The sequence below is a fragment of the Lepidochelys kempii genome, chromosome 4, assembly GCF_965140265.1.
Source record: "Lepidochelys kempii isolate rLepKem1 chromosome 4, rLepKem1.hap2, whole genome shotgun sequence".
In the NCBI taxonomy this organism is placed as follows: domain Eukaryota; kingdom Metazoa; phylum Chordata; order Testudines; family Cheloniidae; genus Lepidochelys; species Lepidochelys kempii.
In genome coordinates this window covers 95843920-95870027 of record NC_133259.1, presented here as the reverse complement: position 1 = coordinate 95870027, position 26108 = coordinate 95843920, and the positions used below count along the sequence as shown (strand labels likewise).

The 26108-nt window shown below is 41.6% G+C and overlaps 1 protein-coding gene across 9 annotated transcripts in view; it reads left to right on the top strand.

Annotated features, from left to right (window-relative positions):
• The window catches only part of NSUN7 (NOP2/Sun RNA methyltransferase family member 7), a 75926-nt gene that overhangs the window by 37531 nt on the left and 12287 nt on the right, over positions 1 to 26108 (top strand). For 6 of the 9 annotated variants that reach the window (XR_012158685.1, XM_073342200.1, XM_073342199.1 and 3 more), the window contains 7 exons: positions 9264 to 9394; positions 10649 to 10801; positions 12318 to 12501; positions 15720 to 15930; positions 18231 to 18374; positions 22629 to 22730; positions 25557 to 25674. Coding sequence is in view for 8 of the 9 variants with exons in the window: in XM_073342200.1 (XP_073198301.1) it covers positions 9264 to 9394; positions 10649 to 10801; positions 12318 to 12501; positions 15720 to 15930; positions 18231 to 18374; positions 22629 to 22730; positions 25557 to 25674 (1043 nt within the window). In the remaining variant the exon portion in view is untranslated. Of the gene's footprint in view, positions 1 to 9091; positions 9175 to 9263; positions 9395 to 10648; positions 10802 to 12317; positions 12502 to 15719; positions 15931 to 18230; positions 18375 to 22628; positions 22731 to 25556; positions 25675 to 26108 lie in introns of all 9 variants that reach the window. The other 3 variants (XM_073342205.1, XM_073342203.1, XM_073342202.1) reach the window with 2 other exon arrangements.

The window sequence follows — 26108 nt, the reverse complement described above, 5'->3', positions numbered from 1 at the left end:
GCAATACAAGGTTGGCCTCGGCCAGTCTGTAAAAAGCAGGTTAGAGCATTTCTCCGGTTAGTAGGGTACTATCTGAGATTCATCCCTCATTTTTGCCACAAGAGCAGGGCCATTGATGGACCTGATAAAGGCTCGGGGCCCTGAGATAGTAAAATGGTCTGATGCAGCAGAAAGAGCATTCGCAGATTTAAGGATAGCCCTTTGCTGCCATCCAGTACTCATAGCCCCAGACTTCAAGAAAGAATTTGTCCTACAAACAGATGCCTTGGAAGTAGGGCTACAAGCCGTCCTTTTGCAGATGGTAGGGGAGGAGGAACACCCGATCCTGTACCTCAGCCAGAAGCTCCTCCCCAGGGAACAAAAGTATGCCATTGTTGAAAAGGAATGTCTAGCAATAAAATGGGCCATGGAAACTCTCCGCTGCTACCTACTGGGGCGGCGATTTACCCTGGTGACAGACCACGCCCCGCTCCAGTGGTTGCACAGAAACGAGGAGAAGAGTGCAAAAGTGACTAGATGGTTGCTCTCTCTGCAACCCTTTCATTTCCAAGTACAGCATAGGGCTGGAAGCCAACACGGCAACGCAGATGGCTTGTCAGGAAAGCATTGCCTCTCGTCCCAAGTAGCCCAACCCCATGGTGTTGAACGGGGGGGGGGGAAGGGGGGGAGGAGGATATGTGATACAGCATGGCCAGAAGGCAGCAGGAGAGTGATATAGGAGAGATATGTAAGTCCCAGGATGAGGAGAAGCCTTATTCCCTGTAGAGGGAAGAAAGGTCTCTGTAGATTAATTAAAGGCACCTGAAGTCAATTAGAGCACCTGAAGCTAGTCACCTGATAAAAACCCCCTGCTTCAATCAGCCAGGGGAAGGAGTTGGAGCAGAGTGCAGTTTGGAGAAGTGCCATGGCTGGCTAGAAGACCAAGACCCTAGGTAAAGAGACACCCGGCTTGTGCAGAGAGAGAGGGCAGAAAGCCCCACAAGCTGAAGAGCAGGAGAGGGAAGTAGCCCAGGGGAAGGAAGCACACACAAGTTCCAGTGGTTTACCGCTATTCCTAGGGCCCCTGGGCTGGGACCTGGAGTAGAGGGCGGGCTCAGGTCCTTCCCTCTCCACTATCCTTCTCTGGGTTACTAGTGGGACAGTAAATACCCTAGTTCAGGGGCAGGAAACTGCGCCCTGAACCCCACCCAAGAAGAGGAAGCGCGGGACCCATCATAATCGTAGCAGCAATTTGCCACACACCTTTGGCAAAAAGGTCATATTTTCTTTTAAAAAACAAAATAAAATTGAATCCAGCTTTGACTAATCTGGAAGAATGCTTAAGCATGCTTTCTTCTTTTTCTTCGAGGAGTGTGCCTGTGGGTGCTCCACTTTAGCTCCCTGGGCTTGTAATCGGATATTTTTAGTAGCAGTCCCCCGGTTGGCCGCGTATGCACAGCAGCTGTCTCATGCCGCTCATACCTAACATGCGCAGCCAACTGTCCCCCAGTTCCTTCTTTACCGCCTTTTGCTTGAGTTGGAGTGACAGAAGTGCCCTTTACACCTTTAGATATTCAATTATTTTGTTCACACACACCCCCGGCTAGTAGCCCTCTTATTCGTTTATTTCTCCTTTTTCTTGTTTATCTTATTAATTTATTTTTTATTTTACTTTTTGTCCCTCTTCCCCTTTCCCACCTCACCTCCCAGGCAGGTACCAGTGAAAAACAGAAGAGGGACTGAATGGGATTATTCCCATTTCTACTTCAAAACTAATATCCCCTCAGGCCTGCCGGCTCTCTTGGCTTTAAATGGTGCCTTAACTGCAGGCTCTCTATACTGGTCTTTGATGGCCACGCGCAATGTATCCAATGCTTAGGGGAGACACACATTGCTCAGACTTGTCCCCACTGTAAAAAACTAACTGCTAGGACGAGGAAGGCCAGGGATCTCCAGTTAAAGCACCTGACGATGGAGAAATCCCTCAAACCAGCCTCCGACCCCGAGTCCAGGACGCTTCCCAGCCAACGGTTGCCAGTGGCAGCGTCTGACAGGGGTTCTACCTCCAAAAAGACTGCATAAAAGCGGTCTCATTCTTCCCCACAGTGAGATTTGCCTCCAAAAAAGCGATCTCTGAAGGCAAAATCTGTTCTGGTATTGATGGCACCAAGAGCGCCGGACCGTGAGGCACTGGGAACATCTGGTACAAAGACTTCCCAAGAGACTAAAGACCTGGTGCAGGCTAGCTCTCGTAGTGCTTTGTGCACTGAAGCCAAGCTTTCTAGCTAGGCACCAATGGAGCCAAAAAGAACCTCGGCACCGAGCAGCGCAGTGGTGCCACCTGCTGCCCCTACACAATGCAGCAAGTCAGTGGCACCGACGGCTCTCACCCTGATTCCCAGCCAGAGCATGCTGCCGTCCTCTGTACTGAGCCCCCCCGGTGCCACAGCAGTTCATCAGACAGGTGGACCTCCTGGTTACCTCAATACCTGGGACTCTGCTATTCGGCACCGATTGTATCCCAGCCAGTCTGGGACCAAGCCTGGTTGTTACCCGTGTCGACTCGGCCCCTTCTTCCTCATCGCTGGAGAGAGAAGAGGATGAGGCAGGGATCTACACCCCTCGCCATTCCTCACCTAAACCGGGACCCTCTCAGAACCATATGTCTACGGATGCACAAGGCTGGGAGCCTCTACCATTGGTCCTGCCTCCCATGACCTTTCCACGCAACTGGGCATACTGGGACCTGTGGGCATTATATAGGGCCCAAAACCTCAGCCCCCCCAACACACCTAGATCCAGAATGACTCGATCCCCTTCACCTCCTGCACCAGCCCCCTCAGAAGCGCTGAATGAGGAGGTAGAGGAAGCTGAAGACGCGTCAGAGGGTGATACCATTCCACCCACCCACAATTTGTCATCTTCGCCAGACAAAACAATAATGCCATAACCCCACATCTTGGGGAATGATTTCAAATCCTTTCAGGACCTCTTCAAACAAGTAGCTAAATCCCTGGACATTTCACTAGCAGAGCTACCAGAGACCCAGCACAAACTCAGATATACTTCGGGCATCCCCATCAGCGAAGATTGCATTGCCTATTAATGCAGCCATAATGGATCCGGCAAAAATAATCTGGCAGACACCTGCCAAAGCCCCATTTTCTTGTAAAAGATCTGACAAGAAGTATTATGTGCCTGCAAAAAGAGCAGTTTTTATTCTGCCACCCTACCCAAAATTCATTGGTGGTAGCAGTGGTTAATCAAAGAAGAAAGCAACATCAATCTAGAACCACCTCTTATGACCAGGACTGGAAAAGGCTAGACCTTTTCGTGTGGAAAGCCTACTCATCAGCTACCCTCCAGTTCCACATAGCCAACTACTCGGCCTTACTAGCCAAATACACACACAACCTGTTCTCTCAAATGTCAACTTTTATTGAACAGCTCCCAGACGACAAATGAGAACAATACAAGGCTAACATCATGGAGGGTTCCATCATCACCAGAACGGCACTCCAGGCTTCTCTTGATTCTGCAGACACAGCAGCACGTTTGATAGCTACGTCCGTTGTCATGCATTGTGCTTCCTAGCTACATCTGTCCGGGTTTCTGAGAGAAGCTCAAACCACAGTCGAGGACTTACCTTTTGAAGGCCAAAAACTGTTTGCGGACAACACTGACGTGTCCTTGCACATCTTGAAGGACTCATGGGTGACCTTGAAGAAACTTGGAATTTGTCCCTACAAATAAAAAGAAACAGGGCAGATTTTACAACCCATGATTCCACACTGCCTCATACACTCAACCCCAACGACACTATGACCAACGCCGTAAAATATGTCAGTCTAGACACCGGCAGCCCCAAGATCAGCCTTCCACATCTCAACCATCTACTTCCAGGCAAACATTTTAAAGTGTTGGTCGAGGACATGAGAACCCCACCTTCCCTAATTCAGGATTTACATCTTATCTCCAACCTATTTGTCACCATATTACCCAATCTGGAAGACCATCACTACAGACAAACGGGTTCTGGAAATTATCCTGAATGGTTATTCCATCACCTTTATTTCTATTCCACCTAGCCATTCCCCTTCCCCATCCCTCCTCAGGGACCCCTCTCATGAGCACCTGTTACAACAGGAAATAAACCATCTACAATTAGGTGCTGTGGAACATGTACCAGAGCAACACAGGGGGAGAGGAATTTATTCCCGTTATTTTCTCATTCAGGAAAAAACTGGGGGGAGTGGAGGCCCAATCAACGGAAACTCAACAAGTTCATGAGAACACGACAATGGTGACTCTATCCACAATAATCCCAACATTGGAGAAAGAAGATTGACTCTTGGCCCTCGACCTATAAGACGCTTACTTTTATGTTACCGTCCACCTGGCGCACAGATGATTCCTGCACTTCACCCTAGGGAAACAACATTTCCAATAAAGACTGCTTCCTTTCGGCCTGTCCACCACCCCAACGCTCTTTTCCAAAGTTCTTACCGTCATGGCTGCTCACCTCTGCAGGCAGGGGGTGATGATCTTTCCATATTTAGACTGTCTTCTAAAGGCACCAACAGGCGGCGACCAATGCCATTCACACAACAATAACCCTTTTTATGGCCCTGGGCTTACAAATGAATCTTCAGAAGTCCACTATGATACCTACCCAACAGTTGGAGTTTATAGGGGCACATCTTGAGTGTATCAATGTAACAGTGAGATTACCCCAATGCTTCCTCAACTTAACCAGTCTAATTACAACAGTGAGGGACAGCCCACAAATATCCGCCAGAATGTGCTTACAATTTTGGGGCACATAGCGCTACAACCTTTGTTGTAAAATATGCCAGGCTCCACATGAGATGTTTACAGGCCTGGGTCCGTACTATCTGTGGTCTGCACAGACACTCCCTCAACAGATATCTCATGATGTCTTGCAGAGTAAAGGACTTGCTTATATGGGGGGGGGGGAACCCTACCAACGTCTGCTCAGGTATCCCCTTCCTACAAAAAGTTCCATCTGTGACTATCACCACAGAGGCTTTCCTTCTGGGTTGGGGGGAACGCTTATGTGACAATACCATCCAGGGTCGCTGGTCCCTAGCAGAATCCAATCTCCACTTAAACTTACTGGAGCTAAGGGCAGTCTGAAATGCTTGTCAGCACTTTCTTCCTCTAATTCACAATAAGACCGTCAAGATTCTTATGGACAATCTAGCAACCATGTTCTATATAAACTGCCAAGGGGGGCTCGATCATATCCCCTCTGTTCAGAAGCAGTTGGTCTCTTGCAGTGGTGCATCACCAACAGCATAGACATTCTGGCATCCTATTTGCCTGGAAGTCAGCATGCAACAGCAGATCAACTAAGCAGAGACTTCTCTCAAACCCATGAGAGGGAAATGAATCCCGAAATCCTCAAAGCCATATTCAAAAAATAGGGATTTCCCACCATAGACCTCTTTGCTACTGCTCACAATGCCAAGTGTCCTCAGTATTGATCTCGGGCTGGAGTGGGGCACAACTCCTAGGGCGATGCCTTCCTTCTGAAATGAGAAGCTCCAGTGCTGTGTGCCTTCCCTCCAATCCCACTACTGAGTCGTGTCCTTCACAAGATCAGGCAAGACAAATCCAGGGTCATTCTCATTGCACTGACATGGGCCAGACAAACATGGTTTCCATACCTGAGACAGATGGCAGTGAAACCATCACAAGCCCTTCCACTAGTGCCTCATCTGCTGACACAGGATGCGGGACGTATCTATCACCGCAACATTGCCGTACTCCACTTCAAGGCCTGGTTACTCCATGGATGAAGGGGCTTGAGACGTAATGTTCTAGTGAAGTACAAGACATACTGCTGAACAGCTGCAGACTAACTACAAGACGTACACGCATAAGTAGAACCGATTCTGTACTTGGTCCCAAGACAATCATATTATTCCACAATCAGCCCCACTACCCCGTATCCTCGATTATATACTGGCACTTAAAAAATCTGGGTTATCCACCAGCTCACTCAGAGTACACCTGGCTGCCCTCACCTCCTTCCACACCAAGGCGGATGTATTCACCATATTTGCTCATCCGTTGACTAAACGATTCCTTAAAGGCATAGATAACACCTATCCCACACTAGGAGACCTGACCCCTATGTGGGACCTCAACCTTGTTCTCATGGGCAAACTGTTTGAACCACTTGTAACCTGTTCGTTGTTGCGCTTATCTATGAAGGTGGCCTTCCTAGTAGCCATCACATCAGCAAGAAGGGTGGGAGAACTAGGTGCCCTGATGGCATACCCACCTTACACCACATTTCTCAAAGACAAAGTAATCATACGACCACACCCTAAGTTAATACCCAAAGTTGTATCACTGTTCTATTTAAATCAGCCCATTTACTTAGCAGTATTCTTCCTGAAACTGCACGCAGACAGCAGGGAGGCCTCCCTTCACACATTAGATGTCCGCAGAGCACTAGCGTTCTATATAGAAAGAACAAAAACATTTGGAAAATTATCCAGACTGTTTATCTCCACAACAGAATAATCAAAGGTTCAAACTGTATCCAGACAAAGACTATCCAAATGGGTACCAACATGTATTCAGTTGTGTTACCAAAACAACAATCTGTCAGCTCCCTCCCAAGTTTGCACACACTCCACCAGAGCAATGTCGACATCTGTGGCCTTTCTTAACAATGTGCCCATCATGGACATTTGCAAAGTAGCTATATGGGCTTCAGCCCATACCTTTACTAAACACTGCATTTTAGAACAACAGTCAACTGCAGACATTCAGTTTGGACTCTCTGCGCTATCCAGCGTACATAAACCAACTCCAAAGCCCCTTCCCTCCACTGAGGGGCACTGCTCAACAGTCACCTAAAGTGGAGCAGCCACAGGGTCACTCCTCGAAGAAGAAGAGAAGGTTACTCCACTTGTGCAGTAACTGAGGTTCTTCAAGATGGTTGTCATTGTGGGTGCTCCACTACCCTCCCCCCCGCTGATCCTCAGGGGGTAGAGAAGAACCTGGGGGACGGTTGGCTGCGCACACTAGGTAGATGCTCGGAGCGGTGCAAGACGGCTGCCACGCATGCATGGCCAACCTGGGCACTGATACTACAAATCTCCGATTACAAGCACAGGGCACCAAGACACCTGAAGTGGCGCACCCACAGGGACAACCATCTAGAAGAACCTCAGTTACTGCACAAGGTGAGTAACCTTCTCCTCAATTATGGTTCTTTCCTTCCTCCTCCCCTCCCTCCCCTTCCCCCGGTGAAATTTTCCTCATTGCATTTTTAGGTGTCAGTGAGCCAAAAAAAAAAAAAGGTTTAGAAAACAACTTATGAGAACAGGTTGGAAGAATGGGGCCTCATTAGACTAGAGAAAAGACAGGTGAAACAGAAGTCTTCAAATATGTAAATGGTTGTTCTAAAGATGGCAGTGATCAATTGTGCTCTCTGTCCACCGAGAGCAGGACAAGAAGTAATTGGCTTAGTTTGTAATATGGGAGATATTGGGAGAATTTTTCAAATTATAAGGATAATTGAGCACTGGAACAGGTTCTCTGGAGACACTTTTAAGAACAAATTAGTCACACACTTGTTAGGGGTGGTCTAATTTAATCCTGGTTTTGTATCTGTGACATGCAGGCGGTGGGTGGGCGGGCAGGGATGCAATATGTGGCCTCTTGAGGTCCATTCCAAGCCTACATTTCTAAGATTTCATGATCTATATTCAAAGAAATAATGAAAGCTCCTTGGATGTTAGCTTTTGATCATAATATTTCATAAAGTTATCAATAACTTTGTCTACAGTTTTGTATTAAAAGCTGTCTACTTTACAAAACCTAAACCTTCATATTCTCAATGCTGGGTATTAAATAAGCTAAGCTGAACTTTAAGGGAGCAAAGTTAGTACTGTGGTTAAGACAGGAGATTTAAGTGCCCAGGTTTGAAAATTTTAGCATAGTATCACCTAAAGCCAAATGTAGGCATTTAAATAAGGGGTAAGCATCTCCATATCCCATTGACTTAATGACTTCAAACCGATCTTACAGTACTGTGCACCTCTGAAAGTCAGAACACTTATGTAGGTTCCTAAATATGGATTTTAGGTGACTGACTTCAGATATTCAAGTTTGGAAAACCGTGGCTACTTAATATCTTTGCACTTCAGTCTGCCGATTAGTAAAATAAAGAGATTTCCCTAATTCATGGGTTTGTTGTGAGGCTCAATTCCTTTTTTTTCTAGTTAATATACTTTGTATACTTATACTCATATATAAAAATAAAAACATGGTACTCAACACAAAAAAAATACCATTTCTTACCTTTGTCTTTAACTTGTGTGTGAATGTAGTGCACATGAATGATATTTGATTTACAGTTCAGGGGACTGAAGTTCACACAACAGGTACAGCTTGGCAGCAGTAGTGCCACCCTACCCTGAGAATGAGCCTCAACTCTTACCTGGTGAGAGAACCTCTAAGGCTGAAAGTAATCTGCTATCCATGCCCATTCAGTCCTGGATGCCCCTGCTAATTCCAACAAGATTTTGAATTCGTGTCAGTTGTGGAAAATTTTTAATAAGAATGCTGAGGACAGCATGGAAATAATTTTTGTGTGGTAGCAGTGGTTGAATGGTGGTTTTTAGAAAAAACTTACATTTTGAATGTTATGCAATAAAATGAAAAGCTATTAAGGAGGTATTATGTGCTTCTCTTACCTTGAATATTACTGACTGTACAACGGTCAAATTCTACTTCTGAAATGATCTTTATGAACAGGAAAATCACTTTTGCCAACAGTTTAACACATACAGCTGTCTACTGTAACTTTTCTGTTCCCAGCCGGATGAAGAGGAACGCCATTCTAATATATCTGCAATTTGCTGCAAAAGAGAAAAATATAGTTGGAGGGTGACGGAAAAGTTATAATTTTAAAAACCTCTAAAGGAAAGAAATGTAACCAGTTTTTTCTTCATCATGGCGAACTAAAAGTTTGGGTGTTTCAATAAAAATAGTTAATAAAAGTCTGTCTTATTGATGAGAAGTTAGGTACTTAAAATCATGTCTCTTCCTGTTTTTCATTCAAAATAAGTCTCCATAATACATAGCGATCTCCCTAAAGGAACCACCTACGTGGACTCTTACGTGTAGTCCTACTGAAGACATAGATCTTCTGTGAGTATAAGGGGTTGGAAGTGGATCTCTTTGCATGATTGAGACCTGTTTTGTTTCCATTTCTTTACATGGTTATTTTCCTATTGCAGCCAGATGAATTGACCAGTTTAATTGTTGTGATGTTGTATGACCTCCAAGATCGAAAGTTTCAAGCCCGACAGATTTCTGAGGAAGAGGAATCAATACCAGAAGTCCGAGATATAGAACGTTATCTATACAGGTATATATTATAAGGAATTTTCTAAGTGGGCAAAAATATAGACTTATAACCTATAATAGATTTTTAAAATTGCAAATATTGTAAACCTTTGTTTTCATCTCAAGCCATCGTGGGTGTCTTTAAAGATGATTTGGTTTCAAAGAGAAACTTCTGGATTCCTAAAGTTAAGATTAAGCTTGTATTTAGTCAAAACTGCTGATGGAATACTTTGGAAGTAAAAATGTAGTGCCTTATTTCTGTTGCTTATCTGATGGAAAAATCCAGAAAACCCAAGACCAAGTCAATATGAAAAAACGTTACTCCAGCATTCAATAAAGAGATTTAGAAAGATGAGCATGGCATGGTAAAGAACTAAGGAATCTCTGTAAAACACCTAACAGCCTTGCACTCTGCTCTACCATACTTCCTCTAGGTTATTTTAGAGGTACTTTCATAAGACATCGAACAAAGAATCTGATAAGTCTCATATTTAAAGTAATGCCAAAGTCATTCCCTCTGCAGTATATTTACTTAGTAAAGTCACTGGATTCGTGGGAGAATATGGTCTCACTATTGAAATTAGAAGTGTAGCTGCACCGGCACAAGCAGCTGGATGGGCTAGCTGCCGCGAGTACAATCCTGTCCAAGACCCTGGGTACATAGTCAGAGCTTGGGTGGATATGTCTCCTTGAACTGGAAATTATACCTTCCAGCTCCAGTTGAAACATATTCTAAGTACTTTAGAGACAAAAAGACCACTTGTGACAGCAAAATGATATCACTCACAATATGTTAGTCCCTCGACTTTTTTGTGTGCTTTGATCAAGCATTGGGCATTAGACTTAACACACCATTTATGAATGAGGCAGTTAACACTTCTTAAAAACTATTGTTTCAGACTCCTTGGAAATTCAGATTTCATTGCCTTTGGTTACAAGTGCATCATGTTTTCAAGGTTTTCTTCTTACCCATAACAGCTACGCACTTCCTTTCTTTTTTAAAATAGAAGCTGAAATTCAGGAGGTCAGGGTGAGACATGGCCCAATTTGAGACAGTTGTATGCTTAAGTAATATAGTCTCAGCTATGCATGTTGGCTAAGACTGCAATCTCCTTGGGGCAGGGACTGTTTCATACTATATTTTTGTATAGTGTCTAGCAAAATGGCACCACTCTCATGATTGTGGCCTCTGGGCATTACTGCAGTATAAATGTTACATCGTCATAATGAGCTAAAATCTTCTAATCTGGATAAAGCTATCATTTTATACTTGTAGTTTTAAGACCAAACTGGCTGCTGCTTTAGCAAGATGTCGAATCAAACATGATGCTCTTTCAATTGAATATATTCTACCAGAAACTCTACGGAAACAGGAACAAAGGGCTTCTGCTTTACCTTTGTATGCTTGGATAAATACATTAAAAAGCAGGTAAGATCTGTAAAATTAACATTCCATATGTTCATTATAGAAATATACATATTAAATTGTATACTGCCCTTCTGTGAATTTGTTTTAAAAATTTGCATAGTACATTATTATAAGGCATGGATTTCTTCTAATCAACGTTTACTTAACAGGACCCAATTGACCTAAACATCACACTTCCATCTGCCATTTTTTAACCTACTGTGATACAGTAATCTTAAGTGTTACTTGTAACTGACAAGATGCTAGAGGAAAAATAACAGCTTTTCTATTGTTTTTTTTCCAATTTACTTATTCGATGCATTTGACAACACCTTGAGTGTATCTGCACTGTGCTGGAATGCCATGTTCCAGTGTGGGTAGTCAGACATGCTAGCTCCGCTACAGCTATTGCACTAAAAATGAATATATAGTCAGGGTAGGTGCCTGAATATGTACTCAGGGGTTCTGCGTGGGTTTTTACTCAGGCAGCTAGCCCAAGCTGCTGCCTGTGCTACCCTGACTACACTGCTGTTTTTAGCATGCTATCTTGAGCAGAGCTAGCATGTCTGTCTGCATGTGCTCAGAAGCACTCTCCCAGCTGCTGTACAGATGTATCTTTTGCATATAGTCATCCGCACTGTTTCCTTTGTATAGTCAGTTTCCCTAATTTATTTTTGTGTGTCTTGAACATAGCAACGAAGTGGAGGAAAAAATATTAAAACCAGAAATGGTATTTTAAAACTGCAAAAATTGGTAAAGGGCTTTGGGAGGGACGTATAGTACCTAGAACTACTTTTAATTGATTTTTTTTTAAATTTTTCTAGTTGACAGTGTTCCTTTAAATGCTTCTTTATATATATATCAGTAAATAATATAAGTTTTAGTATTTATTTCAGTACTAAAAGAACTGATAGGATGGATAACTTGACATTATTGTCACATCTTTTTTTCCTTACCAGTAATTTCTTCATAACCCTCCTTAACTCAGATGTTCTGTCTTGTCTATTTTAGACTGACAGCTTCAGGGCAGAGAATGTGTCTTACTCTGAACATGATTCTGCAACTTGTACTTGGGCAGAATACATGTTAGTTGACCTGACTAAAGATTGCCATGTTGGGCCCTCTCTTTACGATGTACAGTGTAAATTTATGGCACTATATAAACAATAGTAGATTAAAACAAATGCGAGATTTTTGTGCACGACACTTAACTGCATGACTATACCCTGGATATTATGAATTACAAATTGCCTAATGTTCATTCGTGCATTATCTTTCCGCAAGAGGGTGATTCAGAGACTAAGCAACAAATTCACTGGTGGTGTAAATGAATGTGAGTCCACTGTAGTCAGTTGAACTGCAACTGTTTACACCAGCAGTAAATTTGGTATGAAATGTCAAATCCTACCTCTGAGTTCTGTTTGTATGATATTTTTTATGGCAAAAATCCAGATTTTTCCAAATTAATTTTTAGTTATTAACATTGTATGTTCAGTGGTCAGGATTACTATGAGTTATGCATGTTATCTGTTAACAGCCTTGAAGACATTTACAAAGAATTGAAAAAAGAGGGATTCACAAAAGTTGAATCTGTGTCAGATTTTGAAGGTTATACTTACTGTCTGGACAAACACTGCCATGATGTACTGGTTTTTCCTGCCTCTCTCAAAGAAGAAATACTTAATTTGGAACTTTTCACAAGTTATAAACTCATTTTACAGGTGAGCTAAATAAGTCTGAAGTGGGTCTCATAATCTGATCTGCAAACTAAGATGATGCTGTACATTATAGTCTGATCATACATTGCATGGTTTTAATTTTTTTTATGACTAAATAAATAACCAGGCACTAGCACTTCCTGCAAACTTCCTAGTGTAAGCAGGGTCTGAATGAGCTCTCCCCTGACATCTGGTGCTGAGCTTGGGGGAAAAGACTTCAGGAACAGACAGTTTGTATAGTCATACCTACTCTGCCTAGGTACGCAGCATGATGGAGCTGCTTTGCCAAAATGATCACTTTTGTCTGGTGTTGGGTTACAGATCATTTCAGTAATGAGTGCAGAGGAAATTAAATGTTACTCTTATTGTGTAAGTAAAGGGCAGCAGAACTGTAATTAGCTTGTCCTGATTGAGGAGGTCACCCTAAACTAAACCTTACTCACCAAGCAGGGGGTAGGAATGCCAAATCTCAGTGGAAGATGGGGGTAGGAACAGGTGGTCCTACTTGCTGGTGTGTACTCTGCCCAAAAAGTCCTAGACACCATTTGACCACCCCCCTCTAGTGTTTAAAGAGAGAGCTAATGAGACTCAATTGAGAGTCATTGTTTCTGTTCAATGATTACTAGAGCTGAATCCCTGAGAAGGTCTAGGGGGTAGGGACAGTGATGAAAGGAAAGACGATGCAAGGGCTGTACTGGCAATGAGGTTTCCTGCTACCCAGTGAAATCACTAAAGACCTGTGTTAATTCGTGGAACCTCAGAACATGGCATCGCAGAAGTGGCATTGAGTGTCCAATAGTGACAGCATGCAACCAGCACAGCAAAGAAAAGCAGCAGGTGTACAGGATCAGCAGCAGAGAAAAGCAGTGGATGCTCTGGCAAACAGCCAGTTGCAGAGGCACCAAATGGCCACAGAGACATTGCTCCCTCCTTCCTTTCTGAACACCTCAACGAGCTCTGAGTCATCACTAACAAAGGACAGCCAGCTGTGAATGGGGTGCAGCAGAGGGAGAAAGCAGTGGTGTGTTAAAGAGACATTTCTTTTGTCATATTTTCCCACTGCAAGGTGGGAAACCGGCAAAGAACACTGCCCAACACACACAGTGGGGTTGGTTTTTGCTTATGTCTGCATGCTTCTGAATGTTTTTGTGGTGCTGTCCCAAACTAATGCTTGGATCCCTTTCCCTTTTAATAAAAGTTCTTTTGTTATACACATACTCAGTGTTTGTGAATGGGGAAGTATTGTCTCTTAGAAGTTTCTGGGCTGGTCGTAAGTTTTCCCCAAATTACTGGGTGAGGACTCGAGCCGGTTCTGTTTTGTATTAAGAGGAAATCCTAGATATTGAACCTGGCCCTTTTTGCTTCCTATTCCACCTGACAGAAGCATTACACTACAGATAATTTTTTTTATAGTGAAGAGCCTAGGAAGCATTAACATTCTCAACTGCAAATGTGACTCAAAGTGATAGCTCCAATGCAATCAGTATGACGTCTGAGTTGAGATCTTTATTATAAAACTTTTTTTTAATAGAGACTTGGGTAAAATTTTCAAAAGTATAAGAGTCCCATTTCTAAATGAGAAAGAACCTTTTGTCTTTGAAAAAGGGATTTAAGCTCCTATGTCACTTAGGCACTTTTGAAAAAAAATTCTCTAGTTGGTAAATAATGGCATCTTAATGTTTTTGACATCTCTGCTGCAGTTACATCCCTAGGCTAAGATAGTGGCCAGTCCCCCTCCATCGTGCATGCATAGGGGTTCCTAACCACTGAAGCTTCAGAAACTCCAGTGGCTTTTCCTCTGGCTTGCCCTCAGCATCACCTCCATGCCAGCCTATTCAAAGCTGGTGCAGAGATCCCTACAACAGTACATAGGTGATGTAAGGCCCCAATACAACAGCTCTGCTGCTATCCTGTTCCGGCACTAAATCAGCCTTTTTGTTTGAAATAGCAATACGCACTTTATAAAAGTCCACATGATCACATGCATGTGGGGGACCTTTTCCTTGGCTCTCCACAGCACCTAAGGCCTTAGTACTGAAGACAACATGACCTATAGTCAAGATTTTCAAAAGTGATGAGTGACTTTGAATGCACAGCTTGAGAACCTTGAAAGGGTCTGCTCACTAGTCACTTTTGAAAATCTTGGCCCCATATTTATAACACTCATAAAGGCCCCATATACATATTAAATAAGACAGCTACAGAATAAGACTGCCCTGTCTAAATGAGATACTGATGTTCAACTATAGTAATAGTCTGAGTCTCCTGACACATGGTCTTCCGACAAAAGTATCCAGTAGCATGATCCTAATCTAAATGATTTTATCAGCAAAATAACTCCTCCTGGGAAAAACTCATCTCTGTTATTGATATGATGCAGATTAACGAAGTTGTTCAACATCCAGAACAGATCTGCTCATTAGAACTTTGCAGATGCTATAATGGAGGCAATGAAACTCTTCTTCACCTCCTGCAAAGCTACTGTGTAGGTTTATTTAAAATTGTTTGTCACAGTCAAATTCAGCACAAGACTTGTAACATGTTCTCCACTTGTCTTCGTTCTACCTTTATACTAGGCCATCAGTATACTGTAGTGGTGTGAGGATTCACCTCTGAAAGGGGAAGCTTAGTGGACGTTGCACTGATAATCAAGTTTAAAAGAGGATTCTAATGTCATCTCAGGTCATTGCTAAAAAAGGCATATTGGGTGAACAGTACTATTTCCTAGAGTCCTCAGAAAACAAGGTTCCATTTGCCTCCATGACATATGAATAAAACAGGTCCTTTTCCACAGTAAAAGAGGTATGCCCCAACCTCAAATTGGACGAGGCTGATTTCAGGCATTTGAAATGGTTGAGTTCCCCCTTGCAAGGGATGACCGACATACCTATCTGTTTCTCCCGTTCTTCTGTGCCCACTGACAGCTCAACCGTTTTGTGTGTGTTGGCGTTGGAATGATAATGTATCATTTTTTAAAATTTAGAATCAGTGAGGTTTGTATTTTCATCTTTAAGTCTAAGCCATACAGACTTCAAAATAAAGATTTTTTTTTTCTTTCCCCACTCATTGGTAAGAGGAACTGAACACACCTGTCTAGTTGGAAAGAGTACAGTACTTGGAGTAACCAAATTAATCTGAAGCTAAAATTCAACAACCTAAATCTACCAATTATTAATTAGCCATATTTAATTATTTAACTGGCATCATGTATTATCTTTCAGGATAAGTCTCGCAGCCTCGCTGTACATTCTGTGAGGGCCTTATTAAACATGGATGATGACATCATAGTAGCTCATATGGGTTCACGGCTGACTGCTGCCCACATGTCAGTGTTGTCAAATCAGAGCACATCCAAAGTTTTTGTATGTGGCGTAAAATCGCAGGCAAAGGAAGTTGAACTGAAGGAGCTGTTCACACGCATGGAATGTGGAAGTATGTGTTAAGCATTTATTTAATAATACAGTTATTTCCAGATCCCAGGTAATTCTGCCACATTTTAAAGCTTACTCTTCAGTTGAGCAAAAATGTTTTTAAAATGTTTCTGGTACAATATATATTTAGAAAAAGTCCTTCAGGTATTTAAAAATGTCTGTCAGTATTCTCATTCATGCACCATCAGGGCAGAGTTAGATACATATTTGTATCGTTTTTTTGTTTGTTTTTAAGGAATTAAGTCAATTAGAGGTTCCCATGCTCTGTCATAATCCTATGAAAAATTCTGTTGCTGCAACTGAAATTAAGTGACAAGTCTAGTAAATCCCACTCCCCACCAATTTATCAAATAAGTAGTGAGTCTTTTTTGTGTGGTAGGGGAGAGAGAGAGAGACTTGTACAGAAAATTCCCAGTTTGTACCCTCAAAGCCTCATTTCACAGGATTCTTTTTGAGGGATAAGAGGGCTAGGACGTTCCATTTGGAGTCCAGTAACATTGCCCCTAGATCACTTGAAAACTTTGCTGCAGTGTGATATACTGCCTGTAGTTGGTGTCTTTGCAATCTGCTGCTTCTTCTGAGTTCAGCTGCACCTGATATGCTCTGCTCAGAGAGTCAATCTTAGCTATGTCTCTAAAAAGCCCTGTTGGGACTTAACCTAAACCCCCCATACAGCTGTCTTGCAAGGCAGAGTCTCCTGCTAAGGTATACCTCTCAACAAATGGACTCTGAAGGAGGGGCAGTGAGGAACAACACACCTTGAAATGAAGGACATCAAATATTTTACAGTTCAATTTTTTTTAAAGTACAAGCATGCATGAGATTCCCAATTCTTAGTCAACTCTTCAGAGATTATACTTGGCCTGTACAGAGAAACACAAAATGCAACTGAAATAATGCTGAAAGCAGGCCACATGAGGAGAGAATTTCTATTCTTTCTTTTGCCTTTTCCCCTTCCCCTTGTCCTGATTGTGTCCTCTGCTCCATTCTCTCTCCCTACCTGTCTCCCCATCTATATCCTTCTGTCCCTTCTTCCAACTCCTTTCCTTCTCCTCTTCTCTCTGTCCATCTGTACTCTGTTTCAGGTGATAGTTGGCCCCTCCCTCCTCACACTCCCAGGTGCCATAAGTGCCTCTTTTCTCTTTCTCCTTTGCCTGTTGGCTTGTTTAGCCTAGCAAAGCAAAGGCTGAGAGGGGATATGATTACTCTCTATAAATATACATTGTGGGGGGTGAAGAACTATTTAAGCTAAAGGACAGTGTTGGCACAAGAACAAACGGCTATAAACTAGCCATGAACAGCTTCAGGCTGGAAATTAGAACAGCTTCCCAATAGGAGTTGTGGGAGCAAACAACTAAACTAGTTTTGAGAGAGAGCTGGACAAATTATGAGTGCGATTATATGATGGGGTTCCTTGTGGGCAGCAGGACCCAGCAGTCCTGAGGGTCTTGTTTGGTGTTCCTAAATCTCACACTTCAGGGCTTTCAGCTGCTCACCTCAAGGAATCAGGAAGGGACATTAACCCCCCCCACACACACTCCCAATGTATGCTGTGTAGGTGTTTTTTTGTTTCTTTCCTTCCTCTGAAACATTAGAGATGGCAACAGCTAGAGATGGGACACTGAATGAGGAGGGCTGGTGCCCTGAGATGGTACCAGGCATTCTCTCTCTCAGTTGCTTGGCTGGCTGGTTCTTGCTAACGTGCTCAAGATCTCACTGATGGCCATATATAGGGTTAGGATGGAATTTTCCCCCACGTCATATTGGTGGTGACCTTAGGGTGTTTTCCCCTTCCTCTGCATCCTGGGTTGCTTGCCAGGATCATCTGGGTATACCTCACTTAATCAAGTCCCTGCCATTGCAGGGGCCTCGGGCATTGGTGTCTCTCAGTCCGTCCTATTCTCTGCCTAAAGTTAAACATAATACTTTAGTCTCCTGAAACCTGTAAATCCTTGGTCTAATTTGAGTTGCTGGGTTCAGTGTGTGAGTGCTGGGTAGTATTTGTGGCCTGTAGTAGGAAGGCAGTCAGACTAGATAAGCTGGTGGTTCATTGTGGCCTTAAATTATATGACACTGTTCCCTACAGGGCACCCATCCAGGCCCTTGTAGAGATAATAGAATATGAAAAGTCTAGTAACTGATAAGTAACTGCATTTTAATTATAAGCATTCATATTTTAATGGTAGACACAAACTGTTTTAGGTAAAATTAGCATAATGCCAATGTGATTTTTGCTTTATTAGATTAAAATTTTACTGGATTGCTTTCATATTAAGCTCTCAGTGTTTCATTGTTTCTCAGACATTGAGCTACTACATGAGGATTTTACTGATATTAAACCAACAGATCAAAGACTGCAAAAGGCTAAAGTTATTTTGCTGCTACCTCGGTGCTCGGGATTGGGTGTTAGTAATCCAATAGAATTTATTCTAAATGAACATGAAGGTAATTTTGATACTACAGTATAATTAACCAATTGTGTTTTCATTTTCTTTAAGTTTAACTTGTTAGTGTGGCAGGGACAATTTTGTTGTTCTTTGTGCAATGCCTTAGACAAGTGTCTTATTTCTTCACTGGAGGCTACAGGTGCTACAATGATATGAATAATAGTATTATTCAAATTCTCTCTTTAATTTCAGCTAACAAAAATATAGATCCTTTGAATGATACTTTGAATACTCCTACATGTATAATTGCAAAATACCATATAAATACAATGGGACAGTTACTCAATTAAAATCACAAAGACAGATGAATGCTGATTACTGGAAGTGGTAGGGGGTCAAATCTGAAAATTAGGAATTGTGAAATTTTTGAATAGTGGAATTTCAGACTATCTTAATTTTGAATAATTAGAGTGCAAGATTAGTCATGAATTGCAAAGAGTCAGTTTCCAACAGCTGTGTTATCTTGGCTGCGCATCATACTGGCCAAATAAATACCTCTAAAATGTCTCCTGGTATATTTAGTACTTTGATAAATTAGGTAGAACAGCTACTCCATAGAGGTATGTTGTTTTCCTAAACCATATATTTAAGATGTTTTTATGTTGGTCAAAGTTTATCCCTAATTATAGAAATATAATTACTTTTAATATCCTGATTTTGTTTCAGTATTAGTCTTGTTGTTTTACAATAATATATACACAGCATGTGATCAACAGTTTTCACTTCGGGGTCAATAATATACTCTTTCCCCTCATTTCCTTAATAATAGGGATATGAATCTTTTACTGTGGTCGCAACTGTCACAGAACTGTGAATTTTGACATTTATATGAACCCAGTTTGCTAGTTTGCTTTGATCTAGTCCTCTTTGAAAGGACCCTGTTGATGCAGGGCAGCAGGGTCCACATGAACAGTTCATTAGTTGGCTTTGATAAGCAGCCTCCTCCTTCTCCCCATCACCCCTACACTCCTGTCTGCGTTTTGCCCTTGCCCCTGCCTCCCTGCCCCTCCCCCAGACTTCTGCACCGACCCAACCACCCCTAGCTCCACTTCTGCATCTAAAACCCCATCTGCCTCCCCTAGCCTTGTGTTTCCAACTTCCACTCTAACTCCCCCCACCCCCACAGACCTCCCTCTCCCCAGTGCGGAGCTCCTAGAAGGGGCAAGGCTGTCTTTGCCCCCCCCCCCCATCCCCTATGGTGGCAGCTCCCATTCTCTGCCCTGTTTCCTTAGCTCCCCTGATTCCTTACACTCTCTCCTGGTACTGGGACCTGCTGCCCAGGCTTAGCACTTCACTGGCACATCCTAGGCTCTGACCTCCCACTGTAGAGAAGGGTCTTCAGCCAATCAGAAAGTGAAGGGCAGTGCCCAGTTGCTTGGCAGAAATTAGTTTAAGTCTATTGTGTCCCATCCTGACCATTCCTTCTCCAGCAATAGGCTGGGGAGAGAGAAGGGAGAGGCAGATTGGGGAAGCTGGTGAAAGAGAAGGGTTGAGGATCAGGCAAGTTGGGGGCAGAAGGGACTGGGAAGTAGAGGACCCAGGAACCTGCAAGGGGGAAAGAAGGCAGAGAACGAGAGCTGTCACTGCAGGGAACCTGGGGGATAAAGGGGGCAGAGACTCAGTCTTGCCTTTTCTAGGAGCTCTGCACTGGGAAGAGGGGTCTGTGTGGTGGAGGGGAGTCAGAGTGGAAGGGCAGCCCCGTCCCCTCAATCCCTCATATAATTTGAGCACTGATTAACAGGTTGTTTGCTTTGTTCTAATCTTGTTTCAAAGAAGACTAGATCAAAACAAATTAATGAAGGGTGAATATGCAGCAGCAGTGTCCACAAGGTTGACATCCACTAAAGATAGGACAAGAAGTAATGGGCTTAATCTACAGCAAGGGAGATTTAGGTTAGATATTAGGAAAACCTTTCTAACTATAAGGTAGTTAAGCTCTGGAATAGGCTTTCAAGAGAGATTGTTGGGTCCCCATCATTGGAAGTTTTTAAAAACAAGTTGGACAAACACCTGTCAGAGATGGTCTAGGTTTACTTGGTCCTGCCACAACTCAGTGGGCTGGACTAGATGACTTCTCAAGGTCCCTTCCAGCCCTACATTTCTATGATTCTAGGACCATAGAAGGAAATTACCTATTTTTTACTGTGACTGTGCTTTGACAAAATCTTATCCCTGTTTCTTCAGGACATGGACATGAAAAAGAAACTTATTTTCTTAAGAGTCCAACTGGTATTGCACTTATGACATCAAGTGGAGAATTCATCTTTGTTTATTATATCAAAATTGGCTAGCTTAAAAACAATTGTTAAAAGGAGGTTTACAACTTTTGAGATCAGCAGAAGGGCTGAATGAATAATTGATTTTTTGGTTCAAGGGCCAAACCAAAACACACTGAAACTGATTTCCCCCCCTCACTGAAACTCAAAACGTAAACTTTGTTTAGGTTGAACGTTTGGAATGTCAATTCATAACAACATTTTCTAAATGAAATGTCAAAAGGTTTAATTCAAAAATGTCAAAACAAACTGTTCTGATACTTTCGAAAAAATTTTTGGCAGAAACTAGTTGCCAAATTTGACTTGAATTTGCAAATAGTTTGTGTCCTGAAGAATGCATTTGTTGGCAAATTTACTATTCACTGAAAATTTTTTTTTCCTAGTACAAACTAGCAGAAGGGGGGGGAAAAATCTTAAATGAAACAGGAAACTCTTTACATGCCCATCCTAATTAAAAAAAAAAAAAAAAAAGCAATGAGAAATATAGGAAAACCTAATTGAACAATACTGTGTTTAAACAGAATCTGGGTTCTTTGAAGTACTTCATATTACTCATCAGATGGAATCAGCTAATATTTAAATCTGGACCTTACTCTGACAGATCACACGAAGTACCTAACTTTTAACATTTAGACTGTGACAAAAATAAAGGCTAGAAAACTTAGTATAATGTGTGAAGTGCTGCTGACAGATGAAGTTGTTGGCATTTTTCAAACTCTTTTCTCATCTGCACTTCGCAACCAGCGAGGTCCTTTCTCCTCCTGTTCTTCCTTCCAGTGGGAGAGTTCTTCATATTCCCCATTCAGTGGGGAATTACTAGCTTGGTGAATTACTAATACTTTTTGAAAGGGGTCAGGGAACTAAGGAGTCAAAATTAATGCAGTTTGAAATTAAATATCTCCTAGCAGAAGTGAGGGTTAAAACTTGCTTATGGGATGAGGAGGAATAGAAAAGAAGCCTAGAGGGGATGTAGACACATTTCAGTATAATAGAGTTCTTTCTGTTTCTGTTAGCTCAATAATAACCATTTTGTGGGACATGAAACCTTCAACCTTGAATTTACTTAGCTGAGGTTATTGCCTCAGACAGGGAGCACTTTCAGATTTAAATATATCCTAATTTTTGTCTGTGGGTTTGGATTTTTTTCAATTTATTTTCAATTTTTTACTTTTCACAATGTGTATGTCACAATATGTCACTACATTTGTGACAAAACAAAATGTGGTGTTACTTAACTGTGACTAAAGACTTTCATTATTTTTTCAGACTTTTTGGTTCAGGGCCAATCTTTGTGGCTCAAGATCCCTCTTCAGTGGGAGTTAAGGGTGTGCTCGGTGTTTTGCAGGACTCAATGTATAATGAGAGAGACATTTAACCAGAGAAGCCAAACAAATGAAAAGATTTTTTGCTTAGTTCTGATTTGCATTTGAAAATTCAAGATGTCCAAGAAGGAAACAAGCATTGTGGTAATGCTCTTGATGATACTACAGGATTCGGAGACCAGTTAGAAATCTCTAAGAATAGTTTCAAGTTAATTAAATAGAATAATGCTCAACTTCATAAACCTAATTGAGTGTTCACTGTATGTTGTCTATTTCACAAAAGAAATATGTCACAAATAAAACACTTGTTTCAAGATTTAAGATATTGTCAAGCATTTCATTTTCAGTTGACTATATCCCCTTATGGACTAAATGTTTAAGTGATTTAAGTGGATTTACTGTACAAAATCTTCTTTAAATACTGAGAAATAACATAGTAACATTTTAAATATAAACTGAATAATTAGGAGGGAAAAAGTAATCATATAGGCACCCTTGCACTTTGCAGTTCGTGTGATCTGTTTTCACTACATCAACAGTAATCATGTCTGTTAATAGAGAATTTTCAGTGAAAACAAATGGATTTTAAAATATGAACATGAGTTTTAAATGTAAAAATGAATTTGACTATTGTTTTAATAACTTTACATTCAGATGCAGGATTGCTGAGAGACCTTTCTCAAGGATCTGTAGCTGAAAATAAACTCCATATTCTTGCTGAGAGGCAGCTTCAGGAGTTAATGCACGCAATGCGATGTAAGTCTGTTTTCTCTCAAGTTTGTGAAAACATGACCATAATTTGATGCAGTGTATAAAAAAAAAAAAATAGGCATTTCTTACTTTAAATCTTCAACAGTAAATGTGTACCACGTCCTCAAAGTAATGTCCACCTCATATAGTCTACTGTGAGTAAATTTATTACCTCAGTTTCCTTCTCTCAACATTTATATAAGTGGTACTAAGTCCTTCCTCCTTACCTGTTTCATGCGCCGAAGTTAGAGAAGAACGTAAAAGCCGGTAAAGCAGCCAGTAAGGTTAGGATTCTTTTCCTGTTACCAGCTGCAGTAGTAAAGTGATATATAATTATAGGATAAAATTTTCAAAGGCACTTAATTCCCTATGACTTTCAGTGGGACTTAAATGCTTTTGAAAAGTTACTTGCAATAACTAAAGTAGTAAATAAAAATGACGAATCCCCAGATCTTGAGAAATATTTAGGCATCTAACTCCCATTGAAATCAGTGTGACTTAGGTGCCTCAAATGCCTTTGAGGATCTGGGACAAAGAATCAAGAGTAACTAAAAAAAGGCTCAGAAGTTGGTAAACAGAAGCATATGTTGTATGTAGCAGTTTATTGCTTCCCCACAGTAGTGTGGCAATCCTGTAGACATGTAGGCATGGAAATAACTTTTAAGTACAATGAGACTAGTCATGTGAGGAAAGTTACACACATAGAAGTGTTTGCAGGATCAGGCCATTACTGCATGCACAGAGTAATGAGGGCACTGTAGACCTGAAGGATATGGAAATATTCAAACTAAAGAAAAATACCCAAAACATTATTTAGTTGGAGGAAAAGTCTCGTGAAGCAGAAGAGCCCTAGGGATGAACTTCAGGGCAGGGACCATTTTTTTGTTCTTCATTCATACAGTGCGTAGCACAATGGGGCCGTGCCCATGACTAGGACCTATGCTACAGGGACTATAGCTGCAGGGCTGTGACTATGCCAGCATAACCCTATAGTGTTAGATGCAGCCTGTGGGGATGGAAGGAGTTTTTCTGTTGCTGTAGGAACACCATCTCCCCATGTGATGGTAGCTAAGTTGATGGAATTATTCTTTCATTGATCTAACTGTGTTTACACCGGGGTTAGGTCAGCATAGCAATGGTGCTCTGGAGTGTAGCTTTTTTTCACACCCTTGAGCACTGTATCTATGTCCGCCTAAACTGTAAATGTAGCCTGGGCATAGGGCTGATAGGTGCCATGGTAGTACAAATAATAAACCGTAATAATTAATCACACATTAAAAATGCACTTGAAGTGTGATACAGCAGCCATGGTTTTTGTGGTATAAGTGCCTAGACATTGCATGTCTGTCTCTGTTTGTTGCTCTGGTGTAACAGCACCTGGAAGAGACTTCAATTCATGGGACCTATAATGCCCAGAAACATGAATTGGAGGTTCAGAGAAGAAAAACAAAGAATGTGGAGAGACAGATTCACGTGGAACAACTTAGAAGGACTAAACATGTACAGTTTGGCCAATGTGGTGGCTAAGGAAGAACTAAGGCCCAAATCTTGGTACCTGCTCCAGCTGCTTTGTGCCAATCTGGCAGCAGAAAGGTGACCGTTGACAAAGATTCCCCTAGACAGCCAGGGATTTCTTAAAGTGGCATAGGGTCATTCTAGCACTACCTGCACTTCCATCCCCTCCTGTCCCCGTGGCAGGAGGCATGAACAGGGGATCCCTATGTTCTAGTGTTCCCCAGACTAGCCTTTAGGGGCTGATGATAGCAAGCCCATAGTATAACAGCTTTGAGGCTACAGTCATTATGTTGGGAACTTGCCTGGAGGCTTAGTCATGGCCCCAGGATTGGGAAGTGGATTACAGTAGAACCTCAGAGTTACGATCACCAGAGTTACCAACTGTCTGGTCAACCACAAACCTCATTCGGAACCAATCAGACAGCAGAGTCGCCCTCCCCCTCCCCCCCCAAGCAAATTCTGTACAGTACAGTGCTGTGTTAAATGTAAACTACTAAAAAAAGGGAAAGTTTTTAAAAATAATTGACAAGATAAGGAAACTGTTTCTGTGCTTGTTTTATTTAAATTAAGATGGTTAAAAGTAGCATTTTTCTTCTGCATAGTAAAGTTTCAAAGCTGTAATAAGTGAATGTTCAGTTGTAAATTTTTGAAAGAGCAACCATAATGTTTTGTTCAGAGTTACAAACATTTCAGAGCTATGAGCAACCTCCGTTCCCAAAGTGTTCGTAACTCTGAGGTTCTACTGTAATTCCCTCTTTGATCTATCCCATTTTCCCCTCACCCCTCTGTTCTTAGTAGCATGAGCACAGCTCACACACAGGCCTGGATTTGTGCCTAAGTCTGCAAATATTTAAAATATATTTAAATAAAAAAGCACTGGAGAGAAATTATTTAGGTTGGCACACGTGGGTATTACTATATGTAAAAGGATGACTTTGAAAAGGAAAAATGTAATCTCAATAACAATAAAAACTTCCTGGAAATGCAATGTATTAGAATGTGGTATAGCTGGAAAATGTGCTGGCAACTCCGTTGCTTTGAAAATTTAAAATACATTGGACAGATTACTAGAAATATACTAACTTGCCTTGGGGTGGCGGGGGGAGAGAGATGGAAAGGATGATTTAATATCTTCTATGATCTGATCATTCACTGAATATTTCTGCATATTCACTATTCATTTGATAACTTTCCAATGATTTTCATAACAATTGAAACAGAAGTATGTTTTAAAAAATCGTATATTTTTGAATTTTAAATTGCTTTCCTTATTCCAAAAATGGTAAACTAGAAAAATGTTTTGTTGCATGTTTATAGTTAATAAAGTGCAAGCCATTGTCTACTGCACTTGTTCAGTTTATCCAGAAGAAAATGACGCAGTATTGAACAAAGCACTGGAATCTGGAGTGGAAGGAAGTAAAGCACAGCCTTATAGGTAAGGAATAAATAGTCCTGTCTGAGGAATACTAAAAAACATAGAAAGGCATTAGCTACATTTTTCCATTTTTAACTTTGGTCAGTTGTGTTGGCTGAGTATTTACCATAGATGTCTATTGTATGGACCTTTGAAGATTATTTCTTAAATCTAAATGATGAGTAATTTAAGTAAAGCTGGATTCTGCTGTCTTTTTTCTCTCCCAAATCATAAATAATATAACTATCTGTTCTCTATAAGTAAGTATTCCAATTTATGTGGCAGTCATGTTTAATGAACTTGCTTCTTATCTAGGAAGCCAAGTTGATTTTATCTTCCAAGATGTCCATTTCAAAATATAGGACCCAGTTGTCTGGTCTGCTTCCATGAGGCTCGGAAGCAACCAGGCTTCTGCAGGTGTCCTGAGATCCCCAAAGCTCATAAGACTCCTGTAG